At 37.1% G+C, this 19,749-nt stretch overlaps 2 protein-coding genes across 2 annotated transcripts; both read left to right on the top strand.

The window, feature by feature from the left end:
- Positions 1-674: 674 nt before the first annotated feature.
- On the top strand, positions 675-1,275 carry LOC124409465 (cytochrome c oxidase assembly protein COX20, mitochondrial). Its single transcript, XM_046887080.1, has one exon. The coding sequence runs from the start codon at positions 799-801 to the stop codon at positions 1,132-1,134; it is 336 nt and encodes a 111-aa protein (XP_046743036.1). The 5' UTR covers positions 675-798; the 3' UTR covers positions 1,135-1,275.
- An 845-nt stretch (positions 1,276-2,120) lies between these two features.
- On the top strand, positions 2,121-9,680 carry LOC124409462 (protein suppressor of forked). The gene is made up of 13 exons (XM_046887074.1): positions 2,121-2,280; positions 2,619-2,810; positions 3,040-3,072; positions 6,289-6,386; positions 6,541-6,694; positions 6,889-7,122; positions 7,207-7,590; positions 7,717-7,963; positions 8,072-8,141; positions 8,453-8,549; positions 8,649-8,907; positions 9,016-9,150; positions 9,263-9,680. Exons 1-13 carry the CDS (start codon positions 2,257-2,259, stop codon positions 9,475-9,477), a joined length of 2,142 nt encoding a protein of 713 aa, XP_046743030.1. The 5' UTR covers positions 2,121-2,256; the 3' UTR covers positions 9,478-9,680.
- The last annotated feature ends 10,069 nt before the right edge of the window (positions 9,681-19,749 follow it).

The following is a 19,749-nucleotide window of genomic DNA, read 5'->3' as shown; positions in this document are numbered from 1 at the left end:
AATCAAATGCATAGTGGAAAATCAAAGGCAATTTAAGATATAGTATAGAATACCTACAAACTTATAGCCAAAGTATATTTTCATAGACGGAATGAGCAAAACAAAAGTTGGGTTGACCAGTGTTGAAAAAAGTCTGTTCTCTTTAATTAATTACTATTATTATACTCAAATCGCACAATGTTTTTTACCTGATATATTATGCTAATTGTAAGTTATGTTAATTTTATTATTATTATAGTAATTTTATGCTTTTTGTTATTGCCATTACTTACTCATACTGTGATTATTTATTTCATACTATTCTATTCACATGTCGTTCTTTGTATACATTCTATAAAAGAAAAACTGATTTGCTATATGAAAATAAAATGTTGATACGATAATCTGTCTTCTTGTTTATCTTTCCGATTCGACTGAACGTAGGTATATACACTGAACAACTCTTGAAAGACTGGATTCCGACAAAGAAATCTTGTAAAATTACCGTTGCATATATCCTCAGTCAACGCATATACTAGAGTGGAAAAAAACAGTCTTCCGAATCGAATTTAGGCGCGCTTTCAGCTACTATTTGTCGAAGCTGGGTGGCGTTATTTTATCGGTCGTATTTCCGCGCTGCGCAGGGCAGTGTGATTCACATCACACAGATGCCTCTGGTATTTTGTAGAGATTCCAAGGAGTGAGGTTACATAAACTTAAAAAAAAACTCGCCGTCGCTGTACAATCGCCTTTCGGCTCCTGTCAAGTAACAAGAATTCAGTATATTTTGAGAATATCGAACGTACTCCGCCGCATGCAATGGACGAAGACGACGATCACAAGCCACTGATGTTATTCGGAAGAGACGTTACGAGGATTCCATGCTTCAGAAACAGTTTCCTATCCGGAATAACCTGCGGCATTGTCGGTGGCCTAGGTACGTTCATGTTTACCAGCAAACCGAAATTGGCCACACACGTTGGCATGGCCTCCTTTGTCAGCTCGACGTGGTGCTATTTTGTTTACTGTCGGTACACATGGTCCAAACAACAAGCCGAAGTGGCTAAACTGCAGGAACTGATCGAACGGCATGCTACCTACGCAGGGACGCCGAAGGAGAGAGAAATTGATAAATTGCCTCTTGTGGATGCGTGAAAAGTTTTTGCAAGTGAACGCCGATAGGTGTAGAACAATGAATAGATAATAATTCATAGTTGTTATTATCGTTATTTTTTTATAGGTTATAAAGTGTGATAATGGCTTGTCAACAGTGAACGAAACATCTGCGTTTTCAGCTCCACATTTCTTTGATTAAAACGTTTCTTAATCACTTACACCCCTGCATATATTAATTTCAGACATTCCTGTTCTCTTGTAGATTTATAATATTATTTCCTTTTTTTATTTCATCTTAGGTCTATATATTTTTCAAAGATATAACGAAACCATTTGTCCGCTGTGCTCGGCTCAGGCGCAGACGATGACCGCGCGGCATGAAAGGGCCCGTTTCAAGAGGGATTCACGGTATATTTTTAATTCACTGCTCTGCGGTACTTTACTAGCAGAGACGATACCAATTTTGTTAGTAATCTTATTCCTGGTTAAGTTCTCTGCAAAACATTTCGTTAATCGAACAATCAGTCCACCAGGTGTGGCTCCGTTCCACCGATCTCTATTGTATGACGGACTGCTCGGGACCAGGAGGGCTATCATGCAACAAGCATTCTGATTGGTTAGCAAATCTTAGTTAATCAATCAGAATGCTTGGATGGTGGGAAATGTGAAAATGTGAAAAGTTACATGATGTGTAGAACACGGTCCAATGTGGTACAGAATTACCATTGACCGAAGCTTTAGGCGCTCGTTTGAATTGTCCAACGACTTTCGGCTATATTATGGAATGTGCATAAAAATAAACGCAAAGTACGGAACAATCACAAATCTTGTCAATTGTCAATGTATGAAGAAATAGCGTTGGCCTAAGATCAGTCAATGAAGATACTACAGAACGCTGCTACATGGTACCGACTGCCTGTCTTATCGACAATTCAGGAGCAGATTCAGAATAACTAAAAGAGGTGGCGCATTTCCATGGTTTCAAAATGTCGAGTCCGTGATCGTACATAAGTCTATGGATCAAGTAGTGGATAAATAGTTGAAATAGTGCGTAGTGATTACCGACCCAGGTTTTTGTTAATTGTAGGAAATAACGATTTGTTTCCTACGTTATTTTCAGAGATATACGTATAGGATACCAGTCCGGTGATCCTAAGAATCATGTCTGGAGAAAAATCGGAATTTGTAAGTACGAATTAGTGTAACTTGCACCGGCAAACTGATGATATTTCCTTGTAACATAACCTAATCCCACACCTAACCTTACCTTGCCTAATCTAACTTCTTAGATGGGAATGCCCGACGTATTCATCGAGTCGACGGATCGCATAAGTCACCGAAAAACTGCAGCTTTTTCTTATTACTCTTTGTTTCTGTTGCTGATGTTGGTCGTCATTGAATTAGAATACCGTTTTAGTTTTTTGTTTAAATTCTGTACTTTCCCACTTCGCAGTTCAGAAATTATCATTTTGTATGAATAAAACTTCAACGAAAACATGTATGACAAGTTGAAATGCTTACAGGATTGGGGAAATGAAAAACTTCAACGGGCTCAGAAAACCATTGAGGAATCGCCGTACGACTTAGAAGCATGGAGTATATTAATCAGGGAGGCTCAAAACAGACCTATCACCGAAGTGAGACCCGTATTTGAAAAACTTGTGAACGTGTTCCCATCAGCTGGCCGTTACTGGAAAATATATATTGAGCAAGAGGTAATCGTAGTTGTCACCCACACCTGTAAAAATATAAACTGTAAAATGATTTGCAGAGTAACGTCAAATTATTATGGCAAACTCTCATTCATCCTCATAGCTGATAGTCATGGTATACATTATTGATTTATTTTCACATAATACACAGAGTTGATAGGCTAATAGTTCGTAGCGAAATAATATATATGACTCGTCCTTGTATAATTGTATGATATGTATTTAATTTCAGATGAAAATGCGCAACTTTGAGAAGGTGGAAAAGGTATGTTCATAATATTTGTCTGGATTACCAACTTGATTCTGAATAATTTGTGTTGTGGTAGTTTCATGTTGGTTTTCACTTGTTATATAATACATACATGTATGTACATGTTGTTCAGTTAAAAAGTTGAAAAGTGTCGAAAAAAATATTCTTAACCCAAAATTCGAGTAAAGTATGAATTTTTTTTTCATTTCACTATGACTGAGAAAGTATGCTAAATTATTAGATTCTGTATTGAATACTATGTCTAAATTTTCCTCGCTTCTACCATATTATGATTAACAATGATGTGTTTGTGATTGGGCAAATAAAATATTTTCAAATATCGGCGTTTTATTTATATATCAACCAGTAAACAAAATCTTAAATACATAGGCTTTTCATAAAGGTTTCTCGGTATATATCTTGAGCAAAATAATCAGAGTTCAATAAACCTGTCGCCACAATACATTGATTCAGGTAGTTTTTCTTGCTTAGTCAATAATATATCAAAGTAATTATAAATTCACATTATCATGAGAAACGGTATTATTCATTTCAAGTTCAAGAGAAGATGTTAAAATGTTGCCTCTATTCAAATATAAACCTTTGAAAACTAGTAAATATTGAAAAAATATCAGTCTAATTTCTTATTGTAATAATTGAGTATTCAGAGCTTTTTCAAGTATCCTGTTAGTATGGTAAACAATTATTTTCATCTTTGGTGTCACATTGAAAGCATATCTTGTCATCCTCAATTTATGATCTAGACCGCGTTATCACATTGATGGGAATTCTTTTACAGCATGAATCCAATTTGCAATAATATAAATAGTAGTATTTACCTTGGCTGAAACAAATAAGGGTTGTGCTTGTACGTTGAACAAATTTAAGAGTTCGCCACCTTCAGACATCCGAATGAATCTGTGTCTTCAAAGTATTTCATTGTTTGCCATTTCTAAGAATATTCAATCTTTACTGCGTCGTGTGTAACAAGATATTGAGCTTCTGTCATATATTTTCTTTCCTGGGTTAAAATAATAACTAAATATCAACACCGAGCAAATTTGAGGCACGTATGCAGCTCGGCTGGTTTATCACAGGTTGCCATCTACTTAGTTTCACAGGGTTAAATGGTCATTTTAATCCTGCCACGGAGCACATTTCTATGCATGCCTGAATGCCTGTTACTGTCTGCCGAGTGTGACGAGTTATATTATGACTGGTTAGAGATAGGTGTATGCGAAATGAATAATTAAATACTAATAAAGTCGTAATTATTGAATATCAATGCCGGGAACATATGTAGACATGCATTTAACTGAACAACCCTTTGCATAGGAATATAGATGATTTGCTGTCAGTATACATGGTATTTTAATCCGTCATAACAAGGTACTATCATTTTATGTGATGCTGAGCACTTTACATAATATATGTGAGGTGAATAAAAAAGTTTATTTCACCACAAACAAGCAATAACTTATTTCATTGATAAATTACTGCTGTGTTCAAACAATTGGGAGGTTCCTTTTGTCGGTAAATTCAAAATCTTGCATGCCCTAGTTTCTGATTAGTTGACGTGAATCACAAGTATTAGAGAAAATTTTATATGTATCGACAAAGGTGACTTTCTGAATGTAACAGCCTTATATTCCTTCCTGCTACATATTCTTGGGTCATGATTAGGTCACAGGTTGAAATTATCAGCTGTACTTCTGGTAGAATAAAGTAAATAGGGTAAAAATGAAAATTTAGTTTGTACTTTAACCTTCCAAAGTTATAGATCACTGCAATTCTTTTATTGTGTAACTGACTCGTACAATATTCGCCCTATTTTCGCTTATTTCACGTAAATAATTATTTTTGTAAACTGATAAGTTGTAGTTTCAGCGCAATAAATGAATAAGTTTTGAATACAATGAAAACTTGAAGAGATAAATAATTATTCAAAGAGCATAAATGTGAAGTGAGGAATCTTTTCAGTCTATCAGATCTTTGTTTTATTTTAATACTCAACATATTACTTATAGAGTAAATGTGCGCATTCCACATCAATATTACTAGTATTAGATAAATACAATTCTGTGACCTATTCAGTTAATAAAAGCACACTTGTGCATTGAGATTTTCATTGACAAACTAGTGTTACAAATATTACAATACCTTTCCTTGGCACATATACTTGATGCAGTTTTATTGAGTATATATCAACGCGTCAAGTATTTGTAGAGAGTAAATAGAGGTAGCGTGAAGTGACCAATTAATATTTCCTAGTCTATTTTCAATTGTTCGTATTTCATACAACTAATTTGTACAGAAATTGTATGTACTCTGCCGTACTTTTTGGCTCACTTCCTTACCTTGTGAACAATTTTTGTAAATATTTCCTTATCCATAGAAATATCAAATTTAATAAAGCCTTCAGCAAGATGTTGTTATACAGTTTGAACAGTTCCCGAAAGTAACAAATTTATTTTATCCATGACGAATTATTTTTTTTAAATGTATTATTTTAAAGAACCTTTATTTGTTGCTATGACCAGCCCATGGTTTTATTTCATAACGCCAAAAATAGAAGTCACCTCATGCTGCTTCGCCTTGTCTTCATTTTCTTCGAATGTTTTGGGATCATTTATTTCTCGATCCCATATAGTTTAAGGTAAAGAAAAAGTATCATCCCCACGTTTGCACTTAATAAATGAATTTTTTATTTTGTGGGGTTCATTTTCTCCTATCACCCATTCAATTTTTTTCTATTACACGGACAACTTTTTTTCATTCTTATTACCGATACATTGCAGACTGAATATGTGTACGTATCTCTTCGCCTGGGTGTAGATCATGAAAAACATGCACACATAGTCCATCTGGAATGTGTCAAGTGAAGAATGATTAATTTTAATGAAAGAATGAAATATAAATAATAAACAATGAATGGAATGATGTATTGTTCAAACCACAATTTACTGTTCACTCAATCGAGTGGACCATTGTTATGAAAATATGTACAGTAAGAAAATTTATGTTCATTGTTAATGTTACACATTCCTTGTTTTCAATATTGTACAATTGATTGTGCTATACAGAGCTTGCCCTTATTGGTAAGTAAGGTAGTGAATACATGTACAATTCGGTTTCAGATTCTTCTGTGACTACCATGTAATAGATACCATCCGTTCAGTAATTTATTAAACACGAATATTACATTTTATGTTGTACGATTTCTTTCAACAGCTTTTCCAAAGATGTCTTATGAAAATCTTAAATATTGAGTTATGGAAACTCTACCTTTCTTACGTCAAAGAAACAAAAGCAAGTCTTGCTTCGTACAAGTAAGAACAAATAGTTTTACATATGATATTCCTCGCTTTTATCACACTAGATTTAAGATAGTTCTTTTAATTATCAACTGGATGTAATTAATTATTTTATTAAATAGGATATAAAAATCTTGAATATATTATTAAAGAATTAAAAATTTTAAAGGGAGAAAATGGCACAGGCATACGATTTTGCATTGGACAAAATTGGGATGGATATCCATTCTTACAGTATTTGGAACGATTATGTCACTTTTTTGAAAAGTGTTGAAGCTGTCGGTTCTTACGCAGAAAATCAAAAGATTAGTGCTGTGCGAAAGGTAACTTTTATTGCTTCATCTGCCCAGAATAATACTATGTTAGATTGTAAATAGGTTGAGCGTAAGAGTAAATTATAATTGTTTACCAAAAAATTTCGACTTTTATTTTCAACGCCAAACTTATTAAGGACACTTGAATTCTCATGATTATCGTTAGACATTTAATTGTTAAATTAAGTATCGTTCTCTTATAGGTATATCAACGCGGTGTTATAAATCCAATGATTAATATGGAACAGTTATGGAAAGACTATATGGCGTTTGAGCAAAACATCAATCCCATAATTGCTGAAAAAATGGCTATTGAAAGATCTAGAGACTACATGAACGCGAGACGAGTGGCTAAGGAGCTGGAAGCAGTAACGAGGGGCTTAAATAGAAGTGCTCCTAGTGTCCCACCAACAGGTCACTCTGAAGAAGTTAAGCAGGTACAGGAATTCGCATATTGTGTAATGATTATGCGATCATAAGATACCGGCATTAAGTATTCTCTCACTTTTTTCAATACCTAGGTTGAATTGTGGAAGAAATACATTGCCTGGGAGCGCAGCAATCCATTGCGAACAGAGGATACGTCGCTTGTTGCTCGTCGAGTGATGTTTGCGATTGAGCAGTGCCTTCTGTGTCTTGGGCATCATCCTGCGGTCTGGCATCAAGCTGCACACTTTTTGGAGCTAAGCTCAAAGATTCTAACTGAAAAGGGTGACGTGAATGCAGCTAAAAACCTGAGCGACGAGGCTGCAACAATGTTCGAAAGAGCCACAAATACTTTGCTTTCAAAAAATATGCTACTTTATTTTGCTCATGCTGATTTCGAAGAAGGACGAGTCAAGTATGAAAAAGTCCATCAAATCTATCAGAAGTTCCTAGATATTCCAGACATCGATCCCACTTTGGTTAGTCTTACTTATTGCACAACTAGAGATTGCGATGAAAAATATACATAAATGTCCTGTCAGTGAAGCTTGCCAATGTTTGTTATGCAATTTCTTTTACAATGAATAATTTATGTTTTTCCACAGGCGTACGTCCAATACATGAAATTTGCGAGACGTGCTGAAGGGATTAAATCAGCTAGGATAGTTTTCAAAAGAGCTAGAGAAGATGCTAGATGTGCACATCAGGTTTATGTTGCGGCCGCGTTGATGGAGTACTACTGCACGAAAGACAAGAATATAGCTTTTAGAATCTTTGAGTTAGGTCTAAAAAAATTCAGCGACAACCCTGAATATATCTTGTGCTACATAGATTATCTTTCTCATTTGAATGGTAAGACCAGAATCGTATCACAAGGGTCTAAACAATGAATTTTAAATTGTAACCAATCTGTACTTATTCAAATTAAATTTGATTATAACATTCGTGATTACCTTGCAGAGGACAATAACACGAGGGTACTTTTTGAGAGGGTATTGTCGTCAGGTAGTCTGGAGCCAGAAAAATCTGTGTAAGTAGCAGCGTCAATATATAAACACCCAATTTAATTTACGATGTTCCTTACGTAAAATGCAGAGCAAACATCTAACATCAACGAAAATCTATATTTATGCAGTTAAACTTACATTTTATGCTCCTGTACAAAATCATTTGAAGAAAACTTCTACTATTTACGTTTCAAGCACTTGTATTTGTACATAGAAGTTTCTGCTTTGAGTTTCGTTTACAATGGTGTGTGAAATTTTTCAAATAAGGGTTTACTCGTTGAAGGACGGCAATTCTGAATGTAATGTACATTTACGAAGAATCGTGTTTTTACAGTGATATTTGGAATAGATTTCTTGAGTTTGAATCTAACATTGGTGACTTGGCCAGTATTGTGAAAGTTGAAAAACGGCGAAGCGCAGTATTAGAAAAGGTGAGTAGCTAATGTAGCTTTTACAGTCTATAAATAACTGTCAACATATTCAAGCATAAAGAATACTTGCTAACTCAACACTGTTGCTTTGCTTACTAGATAAAAGAATTTGAAGGGAAGGAGACTGCTCAGTTGGTAGACAGGTATAAGTTCCTCAATCTGTATCCTTGTACACCAATAGAATTGAAATCTATCGGTTACATGGAGGTATCCAATGTAGTAAGGAACAATTCTGGCATAGTACCTAGGGTAACCGACCCTGAAGAGTCTATGGCGTCTCTGCCAAGACCAGATTTGTCACAAATGATACCTTATAAACCAAAAGTAAATGCCCTAGCGGGTGAACATCCAGTACCAGGTAAGTTCCAGTACCAGCAACTGTACGGTGTACTATAACGAGACTGTATTGGATTTGGATCGTCGGTGAGTAGACATTTTCAAAAAGAATTGAATTGTTTGTTCTCAGGCGGCACTTTCCCGTTACCTCCAGCTGCTGCTCAACTATGTACAATGCTTCCACCGCCCGGATGCTTCCGAGGACCATTTGTTGCAGTCGATTTGCTTGTCGATGTTTTTAGTAGAATCCAATTACCAGAGCACGGTGAGTGCCGAAGCCTTGGTTGATGTTTTTATGAAAATGAGTGAATTAGTCTCTCTAATTTGATAAGTGATGTTACATCCACAAATATTCAGGTAAATCTGCATTATTCCAGCTCCACTTCCTGTAGCAGACAATGGATGCGATACCAAGCTTTTTGATCTTGCGAAATCTGTGCACTGGATAGTCGATGAAAGTAACGACGGTACACAGATTGGGTCGAAACGTCGGAGAACCCGTTTGGGTGGTGATGATAGCGAAGACGACGATCTGCCTCCACCACCAGCAAACGATATTTATCGCCAGAGACAGCAAAAGCGAGTGAAATGAATAGAAACAATTTGATAAATATTCTATAAATTTGACTAGGGTTTGATCTCTGGACAACCGTGATCAATCGAGAGCGACAAGTACCGATGATTGACGCAGCACAAGCTTGAATGTCACCCATTGATATTTTTTACAAATATACATAGAACTTAGATCCAACAACTATATTGCAAGTAACTGTAACGTTCAATTGCTGTTTTGTTGCCAAAATGTCTTTGAGAAAAACATTTCTGCACGGTTTTATGCTTAATATATAAGAAGCTGGAATGACACAATGTACAAAGTCATTGAATTTCACAATGTGATTGATTATTTTCTAACTCATCGAATCCCATGGCTATCTAACAGGTTCATTTATTTTAAATTACCTATTTCTTTTCAATCTTCAAGTTTGAAGAAGAAAATGTCTTATTAACCATTCATCACCTCGATTGATGACAATTCACCTACTTTTTCCATTTCTTGCATATTTAAGTTGTTGTTCCAACAGACAATGAAAACATTCCAAATGGCTCCTCATTGCCAGATGGCTGGTTGCTTAGTTTTAGTTCTCACAAATTGTTCGTGGTTTGTTCGAAACAGACGCCATACCAGAATTTTCGATCAAGAAATTACGTATAATTTCGCATTATCCCTTCTGATTTGTAAACCTGATTTATCAATAATCTTGTATTGAAAAACTTGTGAAGTTTCCCAAACTCGGAATTCTTCGTCTACTTTGTGTGTGTCGTACCATGTTGTTTCAACCTCAGTTTTCCAGGGTACAGCCAAAGATATCTAAAATACTTGGCAAATTCTGACAGAATCATCAATTTCATGGAGACTTTTTTTGATTCGCAATAGACGTGAATCTATTACGGTTCCAGAGGCTTTGAACAATTAATTGGCGGTCGACCTGACGATGGGCTTATGCCTATAAGGAAAGAAATATTATTTAATCTGGCTAACTGGGTATATCAAATCACGCAGTGGGTAGCATTATCGCGCGATGATATGTCATTGATTATACATAACTTGAATTTACAAGATAACTCATGTTCTCATGATTATTTGAAAAAAAAAGAGAAACTCTACTGTGCTCATCAAATGCATTGTCTACCAGTAGTTATACAATCAAGAAATTCTACGTTTCCTGAAATCGAACAGCAAGATCACTGTATATACTTTTTTTTATGAATTAGAGTTAATCTTCACCAATCTCGGATTACGCGGTCTTCTTAAGTTTCATAAAAGTTCTAATTTAGTTATACATTTATATTGATAATATCTACATTATTCACAACAAATAAAATAACTTGAATTAATAATTTCATACCATCTTATGATAAAGTTTTCCCTTGAAATCTCCCATACGGTGTACTATAATTATTACTGAGAAATGAAGCGAAATATGCACAAGATGTGATTATTTTTAAGAACACTCGGTTTAACATTTGCGCACATCGACTATTAAAGTGGCAAGTCGTGTGTAGCTGGTACGGGTCGTCCTTTCATCTTAGAGAAATCCAAGGATAGTCCGCAAATTTTTGCGAAATGAATATAATAGCTACTGAAGAAACGGCTCGTTTCGCCAGCAGCGTAGCTTGAAATGCAAATTGTTCTACATCCTCCTTTATGGTCCGTTAGCCAGACCCTTTGAAACAATTACCTAATCCTTCCTTGCCCCAAACCCACCGTACCATTGCTCACTATATAGCCCTCGCTGAAAGGTCGAATCTAACAACGCCGCTAATTTAACCAAGCCGTTGATTGTTCTAACACACAATTTTTATTTGCTATAATATCGATCACGGCTCTCTTTAAGGTCAATGGTCATAATTCTGACTTCCAGGGTACGTGGTAAGATTGTACGTTATATAAGCTCAACGAAACCTCTACTTCGATCAATCAAATATTCGGTGCTAGGCATTGGCCACGAGAATATTTCAGATCAGGTAAAAGGAATATGGCAATTTCTAGGCATTAGGTCTCTTCGAAATAATTCACGAACAAACACATTGCAGCCCATCAATATTCTCACCTTCCAAGAAATTTCGCGTAGCTGGTAGCAGCGGGCGCTTGAACGTGATCGGAATTCGCGAATGAATGACAAAAGAAAATATTAAATAAAAGTGGTGGTGTACTCTAAGAAGTATAATCTTGATCGTTCTCTAAAAAGATCGGGTATCGATGAGTGGCAACAAATGTATAATACGTACGAAGATAACAAATTAAGATACGCTCATATACCTGTTAGTAAAAATTCTATTTTTCGACAAATTAATGGGTAATACTACTAATTTATTTGAGGAAAATTAATTGATATTTTTTAATTCTGTTTTTCATACATATTGATATAAGTCTGACAGTGTGAGAAATTTTTTTTTATCACTATTATTTTAAGACAAAATGTTTGTAGAGTGGCTGATGAAATGAGAATGATGTTTTTCAAGCCGGGTGACCAACTAGCGCCTTTATTTAAAAATGATGAATGTCAAATTTTAACTGCAGCTTTATAATGACATTTTTTAGTGAAATACGTTGGATTATATATCTTAATACCGTGGACTTAATTAAAAAATAGATGTACAAAAAGTAAAACAGCAAAACTCCTTCCAGACTGAGACACTGATTGTAATTCATGACTTGCTTTGTCTCGAATCAGGTGGTAGCTATGCAAATATTTGCAGATCGCGTGGCTATCAGGAGTCGCGACACCGTTTATATCGAACTGCGCGATTTACTTCCGCCAGTCTCTATTTGAGGTTTGTACAAGTCATTGGAGCTTTATTTGAAAGTTGAAAACGTGTATTGCTTCCCATTTTCTCGCGCTTCTCCAACGTCCACCTGATACTGTTCCCATTGCTCTAATCTACCTATTGCATCGGCGGAATTGCGTCCCGAAAATCCTTGGTCGACAAATCTAAAAGCGAGGGAACCGGGCAACTTTAGTTACCGAGTCGGAGCCGGTTATCTTTATGATCTTCCCTCTTCTGGTAATCGGAAAATGAAGCACCTCACTGTATACTATATGGCGCTAGGAAACCCCATTAACCGAGTATAAATCCACGGGTGGTTGGCGCGTGACTGCGGCATAGTTCTGTTCCATCCGTCTTAAGACTCTTGCATTTGCTGCAGGCGGTCCCGCACACCTCGGGTCCAATCTCGTTGTGACTAATTATACCACCTCGTCCATCATCGCACCCCGAGTTCTCGGTGCTTCCTAAGTCGTGGTAAGTGTCAGGAATAACTATATTAAGAATGTTAATGTACTAGGTATGCGCCACAAGTTCCTTATTACATCAACTGGGGTCTGGGAGAGATTGTGATTTGGTATCAAGGAGCTTTGTTGCCTTATCGCTGATTTCTTAATTACCAAATTTTCTGGCATGATTAGCGAATAACCGTTACATACATTGTGGTAATTGCCTCTGATCGTTCGCCGAGACACTCCATCATATACTGACTTCGGAATGGTTATGTCTACAGTTTAAACCCTAAGTACTGAACCAACACAACCATATAGTTTACGGCGTATCCCAAGAACTGAAATACATATGATACATCAACATTTCTTTGATAATCAAAACTTTCCACGATTTGAATTACTGATTTTTCTTACGGTAACTGGAAGCCGCCTATCGAACGCGAACACTCCACAGATTTTAAATGGTTTCCTCATGTGCAGTTGTTCTATAAAGACTTTCGAGACCCTTAAAAGATATTGGTCTTGGAAAGTGCTTGTGATTTCTTGTATGGTATACTTTATCGCCACTCCCTGATAAAACAACAATTCATTTGAAATGTCACAATCTGAAATTTACTCGCGTTTATCAAAATAGTTCTCTAAAATGGTTAGGTAGAACAATCATCCAAGTTCGGATAAAAATTTCAGGTCACCGTAGGTTTTCGAAAAATTCAACAACGCCGTTGATATCTGCAGATTGTACAAATGATAAAACTGCAGGGTTGTTTCTAATTTTATTCAAAATAACATAAATAGTATATTTACCTCAATGAACGCTTTGTCCGTGTAATAACTTAGCATGAGCAGTCTGACCAGGTTGGACGCAACAGTTCCGATCAACCTTATAGCCAACCATGTGGCAAAGTTTGAATGAATTCTAACACGCTGTGTTATGCTGACAAAGAGTATGTACGTTACATTCGTAATTTCTATAATTGAAACACCCGTTGAAATAAATAGCTGATATTGGTGCAAAGCTGTATATTTGGATTGGATGTTGAACATTCTCAAATTCATCTGCCTGAGATACTCCAACTTTCGAGCTGAAATTGATACGTTCCAATCTGTAGCATGAAATCGAAAATTACGGGTTTGAGATTGATTGATTACCAGTCATCTGTTGCAATTACATTACGATCAAGAAAACATGAGGCACTCACCATAGGCATAATTGATTTGCGTTTTCGGTACGTCAAATTGCTGCGTTTGACTTGGAAAAATCTGACCAAATACTATTTTGAATGCATACCAACTACTTCTTTTGGCAATTTGTTTGCTTCCGTTGGGCGCTGCTAGGTCGGAAATCTTTTTTCTGATTGCCTGTTGATATTTCGACAGTGCCGAGTAGACAGTGCACAACATGATTTCATCTGCAATTGCTGGTAATTCTATAGCCGATGAGTAGAGATAGCATAATGTGCAGTAGCCGGTCAATATGTTCATCACGGGTATGGATAATTTATTTAACAGTGAAATACACAGGGCAGCGATGAAATAGTAATCCGAAATCACCGTGTAATTGAAAATCGTGTCAAGTTCATGATCACGAGAAAATATTAAAATCTCGTTCAAATTGTTAATGTGCTTATTTCGCCATATGAATTTTGCCAAGACTGCGGTCAAAGAAGCAGCAATGTTCCCAAAATATATTATTTTTGCCATAGCATCTCCCGGTGAATAAATCTCGTACCACTCAGTTTGTACTAATTCTTCAGGCACTTTGTTTTCTACAATGTCAGTCGCGAAAATTCCAGCAACTATTACCAAACACATTGCAATGAAAATGTTCGTTGTAAGGTAAAATTTAGATACGCGCAAAGTCTTGTTCTGCCTAATAAACGGGAATACTCCTGATATTTGTGAAAATATTTTCAAAATTTGAAACACCAACATGGTTGGCTAAACGTATTTCACTTTGTCAGTATTGAAAAGAAAAAGAAAGATGTTCAATTTTTATCGAAACTCGGATAATTTACAGACGTCTGTTCGCGAGGAAGTTGAAAAAAGTACTAGCCTCTACTTTACGGGCATTAACAGACAGCAGAAAATTATATTAAATGGTTAACGCGGTAGCCAAAATGCTCATCAAGTACGTACTTATTCGTACGTAAGTATTTTCTTTCTGCAATTGGCATGGCAGGTGAAACGCTTTCTCCATACGGTAATAGTATATTTACATGACCATAATAGACGTTATACTATCATCAGTCATAGTGATAGACAGCATTTCAAGTCTGCGTAATAATATGTTGGAGTAATTCCGAAAGCGCGTCTAATTCGGACAAATTTCCTTTCCGGGAGTAAAATGGCCGTGCAAATTTCAGAGTGGTTCATTGCGACTATACAGGTTACAATACTCAACGTATTCCTATAGCAATTCTTAGGCAATTCAATGGGTTGATACACCCCGGGGCGAAAAGAGCTCACATGGGGTAAAAATTGTGCCTCATAAATCGTGGACAAAGAAAAAAACATCAACTAATTTCTAAAAATTATTCTCATCGATGACGATAAAATTTTTTTACCCACCTACACCCGGACTTACAATAGCATGCGAATATAAGGTAGGATGCGGATAAAGAGACTTCGTGGAAAGTATGAGGTTGTATGAAATAAAGAGAAAATAGAATGAACACGAGGAAAAGGTATAGGTACATGTAAGAGAAGACCGCTTCAGCCAAGAGGGACTTATTTAATTAAGCGGAAATCCCATTTTTCTTAGAGGAATACCTGTAAAAGCAAGTTACGGTCTTGTTGGTCCACGCTCGGTTTGCCATTGTGTACCTCCTTAGTTGTCCTGATCTCCGGCGTAATCAATGCCGTGCAAACACTCGAAAAGGCGAATCATTTGTGGCCAATCGAATCGGTAGCACGCACGAAGGTGCTTAGTGTCGTTAGTTGGCAATCAACCGAAAAGGTACTTCGATAAAAATCGAATCGTTGTCTGATAGCGGTTGTTTGATCAGAGTTTTACGTCTCGGCAAAACTCCGTTTAGTTTTTGCCAGACATTCTGCACGCTTGCGCTTAACGAGGGCTAATGAATCCACTGAACTGGAACCTTGTGTTGCCCCAAGTCCTTCAATAGGATCGCTGTCGATGAGAAACTTTCCTTTTTTTACGCCTCTAATGTCAACCCGTCCAATAATTTTTATTCTGGATTATTGAATCGCCTATATCTCGTTCATATTCTCGTGGGACTTTTTTTTAAAATCAGTATGCTTTGCCGGGGCGATAAAAGCTCTGAATATTTGTCTCTCAACAACGGTGCGTATTTTGTTTCAAGCTTGCTTTCCCATCATCAACCGTTATCGTAGCGTATCGGGACATATTCGTATAACATAGTATCATATTTATTATATCAAGATTCCCTGAGGTAATATTGCGGAGGGCTTTATCACGTGTTTCTTCCTATACAAGCAATACTCTTGGGGACGAAATATTCGGGTCTTGTTCAATGATTGATAGCATAGCGTCATGTCGTTAAATGTATATCATCCACCTTTATAGCATTTACCGAGTGTCGATTTTCAATCTTCTTATGCATCGTTACTGAATGTAAATTTTTTTTTGTGCAAATAAACAATATGAAAATTTCATTGTTTCGTAGAAAAAAAAACTATATGACAAATCGTTCGAACACGGTCTCACTTCGCGAATTACATCATTTTCGATAGAGGATTCAATGTAATTACACACCGTCTTGCAAGTTTTACGGCTATCTTTGTACTTTATCAAAAATGTGGCGGTGCAAGTGGGGTACACAGTTGTTTTGGACCTTTGATCATCTCATCGCTATACATATTCGCACATTTCTCTGCGCGTCCGGATATCGGGAGTGAAAACTTTGTCTGGCTTGTAAAGTACAAACGTGACTATTGCGGTGAATATGAGACAACTGTAACAATTTGTGCGCCACTGTGGGACAGTGTGCATGCCCAATGTACGACAATTTATGATAAGCACGTGCGAGGAACAGCTATACGTATAAACGCATCTCTAGCTAGCAGAAATTGAGCTTCGAGAGCGGGACAGCGCGATTTCTCATGGGAATCGTTACGGGGAAATTTGTTGGTCGATCAGGGCTGCACTTGACGGATAGCTGATGCTTATCTTCGCATCGTCCATACTATTGGGCCTAATGCCAGATGGATAATAGTCATTTTTCACTTGCCTTTCGTTCTGTTAAGGTGCCATGCTGGGCTGGTTCGGTGTTCTCGTGATTTCTGGAGTTTTTATCACGCGGATTGAGGGGGCACAATTTTCCGCTGAATGGGAGAAAATACTCATTAATCATGAAAACGAAAATATCCGCGAGTACGAGGATTTACTTTTGAAAATTATGAAGAAGTTTTTTTCTGAAAGTAAAACTAACGTCGTTTTGGTCAGCGACGAGTGTCCAATCTGCAACAGGATATTGAATATTCTGATGAAAGGTACGAAGCTGCCATTAGTGGCAGTGACGGAATTCGATCTCGCAAATTCTTACAATAGGAGTGATTCAATCTATAAATTCGTAACAATTTTAATAAGTAATTTCAACGAGTTACACCGACATTTTGAGAAGCTTCGGCTGCAGTATGCCTGGAACCCAAGAGCGAAACACCTGATCGTGACTGCTGTTGAACCAAGCGCAAAAGAACTGCAGACATTTTTCGAAGAGTGCTGGACCCACAGAGTTCACAACGTTGGAGTTTCGATCTACAACCATTATGACGTTTACACGTACAATCGCTACCTGGGAAATATCCCATTTGAAAAAGTCGACGCGTCAAATTTATTTTACGACAAACTTCGAAACATGATGGGCCATCCAGTCCGTACCAAATATATTCCATTCTTAGGAAAGAACGTACCAAAATGGATCGATGAAGAAAGTAGATTCGTGTTCGTCGATGTGAACTGGGCTTACGCTCAGGCGTTTTTGCAAACCGTCAACGCCACCGCAAAATATCCCGACCTATCCAACGAAGAAGTTCCGCTATACGCAGGCTTCAAGTATCGTTTCGAGCGTTGGAAACAGCGTAATTTCTTCAGCAACGAATTATGGTTCAACGAAATGTTGGCTAACTCTGTATTTTTCGAAAGAACGGAACAAGTTTACCCGCTTGGTTTTGACGGCATTTACATAATCGCGCCGAAGAGTGGTTTGAAATTTCCGAACGTATTCAAGCCTTACGGAAAGCTGGGTTGGCTCGCCATCGGCATAAGTCTTGGAGCCTATAGCCTCTACACTTACGTTCTTCATAAGCTGAAAAATATCAGTGCTGACGCGTTTATGAGCACGTTGGCGACATTTCTTGGTCAATATTATCCCAAAAGGCACATTCAGCTCGGACATAAGGGTCTGATTATCATTTGGTCGTTGTTCTCGATGTTAGTGATAAGCGTTTATCAAGGAAGACTGTACAGTGCACTAGCTATCCTGACCTACTACCCCGAAGTAAACACTGTGGATCAAGTAATCAGACTCACGAACACGGTATATGCTTACAAAGAACATTATGAGACCGTCAAAAACCATTTACCGTCGACCATCAAGTTGAATTTGCTAGACCAAAATACAGACTGGTACACATTCATGAAGATTCATCCCGACTATTTTTATTTGGGCAGCTGGACAACCATCGAATACGCCGTCATGCGACCGTTGCTGTTATCTGAGGAGGGAATTCCACTTTTTCACGGGGTTGAACAGTGCTTCGTACCAATGTACATGACGTACCTCACACCGTACGGTTCACCCTACCTGGAGAAGCTGGATTGGGTCACTCTAGCCTTTAGAGAAGCCGGCCTCCATCAGTACTGGGAAAATCAAGCCGATATAAACTCTTTGTTGACTGGGTTGACCATTCCGTTCGACGGGCAGATTCGAACCGTCAAGAAGTTGTCTTTCCTGACGGAGGTACTTGCATTTTACATTTGGGCTGCGGGGCTATTGGTCAGTTTTTTCTGTTTTGTCTATGAGGTGTACTCCAGACGTCGTACGGACAAAAGGCATTAACAAAATTAGCCTTAGTTGTGTCTGGTAAAGGTATCTATCAGAAAGTTTACAATTCAATGATTCACGAAGTTGATTGATAAGTTGATAATTATGACACGACTGGAAGAAAGAACTTCGGTTTCCATAGATTCAATTATAAGTCCTACAGAATCTGATAGAAGTAAAAATACAGACGAGCTTATGGGGATGCCGTGGTCGATTTCGACATCAACGTACATACCTTCAAATATCGAAATCTACGTATCTCATACGTGAAAGAGGCTCAGCAGCCGCATTCTATACGCAATTATGAACAAAAATCCTTTCATTTATTTTCATTTGACGAAGAAATAAAAAGAGGCATAGGTTCCATGAAATCAGATTAATAAACTCGTATAGAATTCATGCCATTTCTCTGCGGCTGAAGGTATCAACGTCACCGTCGAAATCGACTGGGTATCCCCTTAAGTGATTCTAAGACCAATGTTCTACAGTTATTAACATAAGGCGGTCCATCATTTTGAGCCCCTAGTTTTAGTCATGGCTGTTCAGTTTCAAACAACCACTGTCACTTTGATACTATCAAGTAAATAAAAATTCTCTCAACTATACCAGCATTTTTTCTCACAGTCTTCAATAATTACGGGGTTTTCCGTACAGCACACATTGTATTTAGAGTCTATACAGTGGCGGAGAGCAAACTTTTGCACTGATAATTAAACGAGAAAGAAAAAAGTTCGACTATATAAACGTTTGAAGGTAAGGCAGTGGACTGAAATGTTATAAAAATCTGATGACATGATGGCTGCAAGAGGAAACAAAAATATAGTGACAATTCGTGATGGTAGGCCATAATAACAATCATTTGATATTGTCGATTTGTACTTTCGATCCAGATCAACGAAAAAAAGAAACTTTGATACTGTAATTTAATGCTAAACACAGTTTTCGTACAAATATACATAACAACTGACCTTTGCTCGTCATAGAACTACCTTCATAAATATATATAATAATTATACACAACAATAGTATATCTATGTATAATATACGTATTTATTTATG

The sequence above is a fragment of the Diprion similis genome, chromosome 8 (assembly GCF_021155765.1).
Source record: "Diprion similis isolate iyDipSimi1 chromosome 8, iyDipSimi1.1, whole genome shotgun sequence".
Classification (NCBI taxonomy): Eukaryota; Metazoa; Arthropoda; class Insecta; order Hymenoptera; family Diprionidae; genus Diprion; species Diprion similis.
This window is presented reverse-complemented; position numbering and strand designations above follow the sequence as displayed.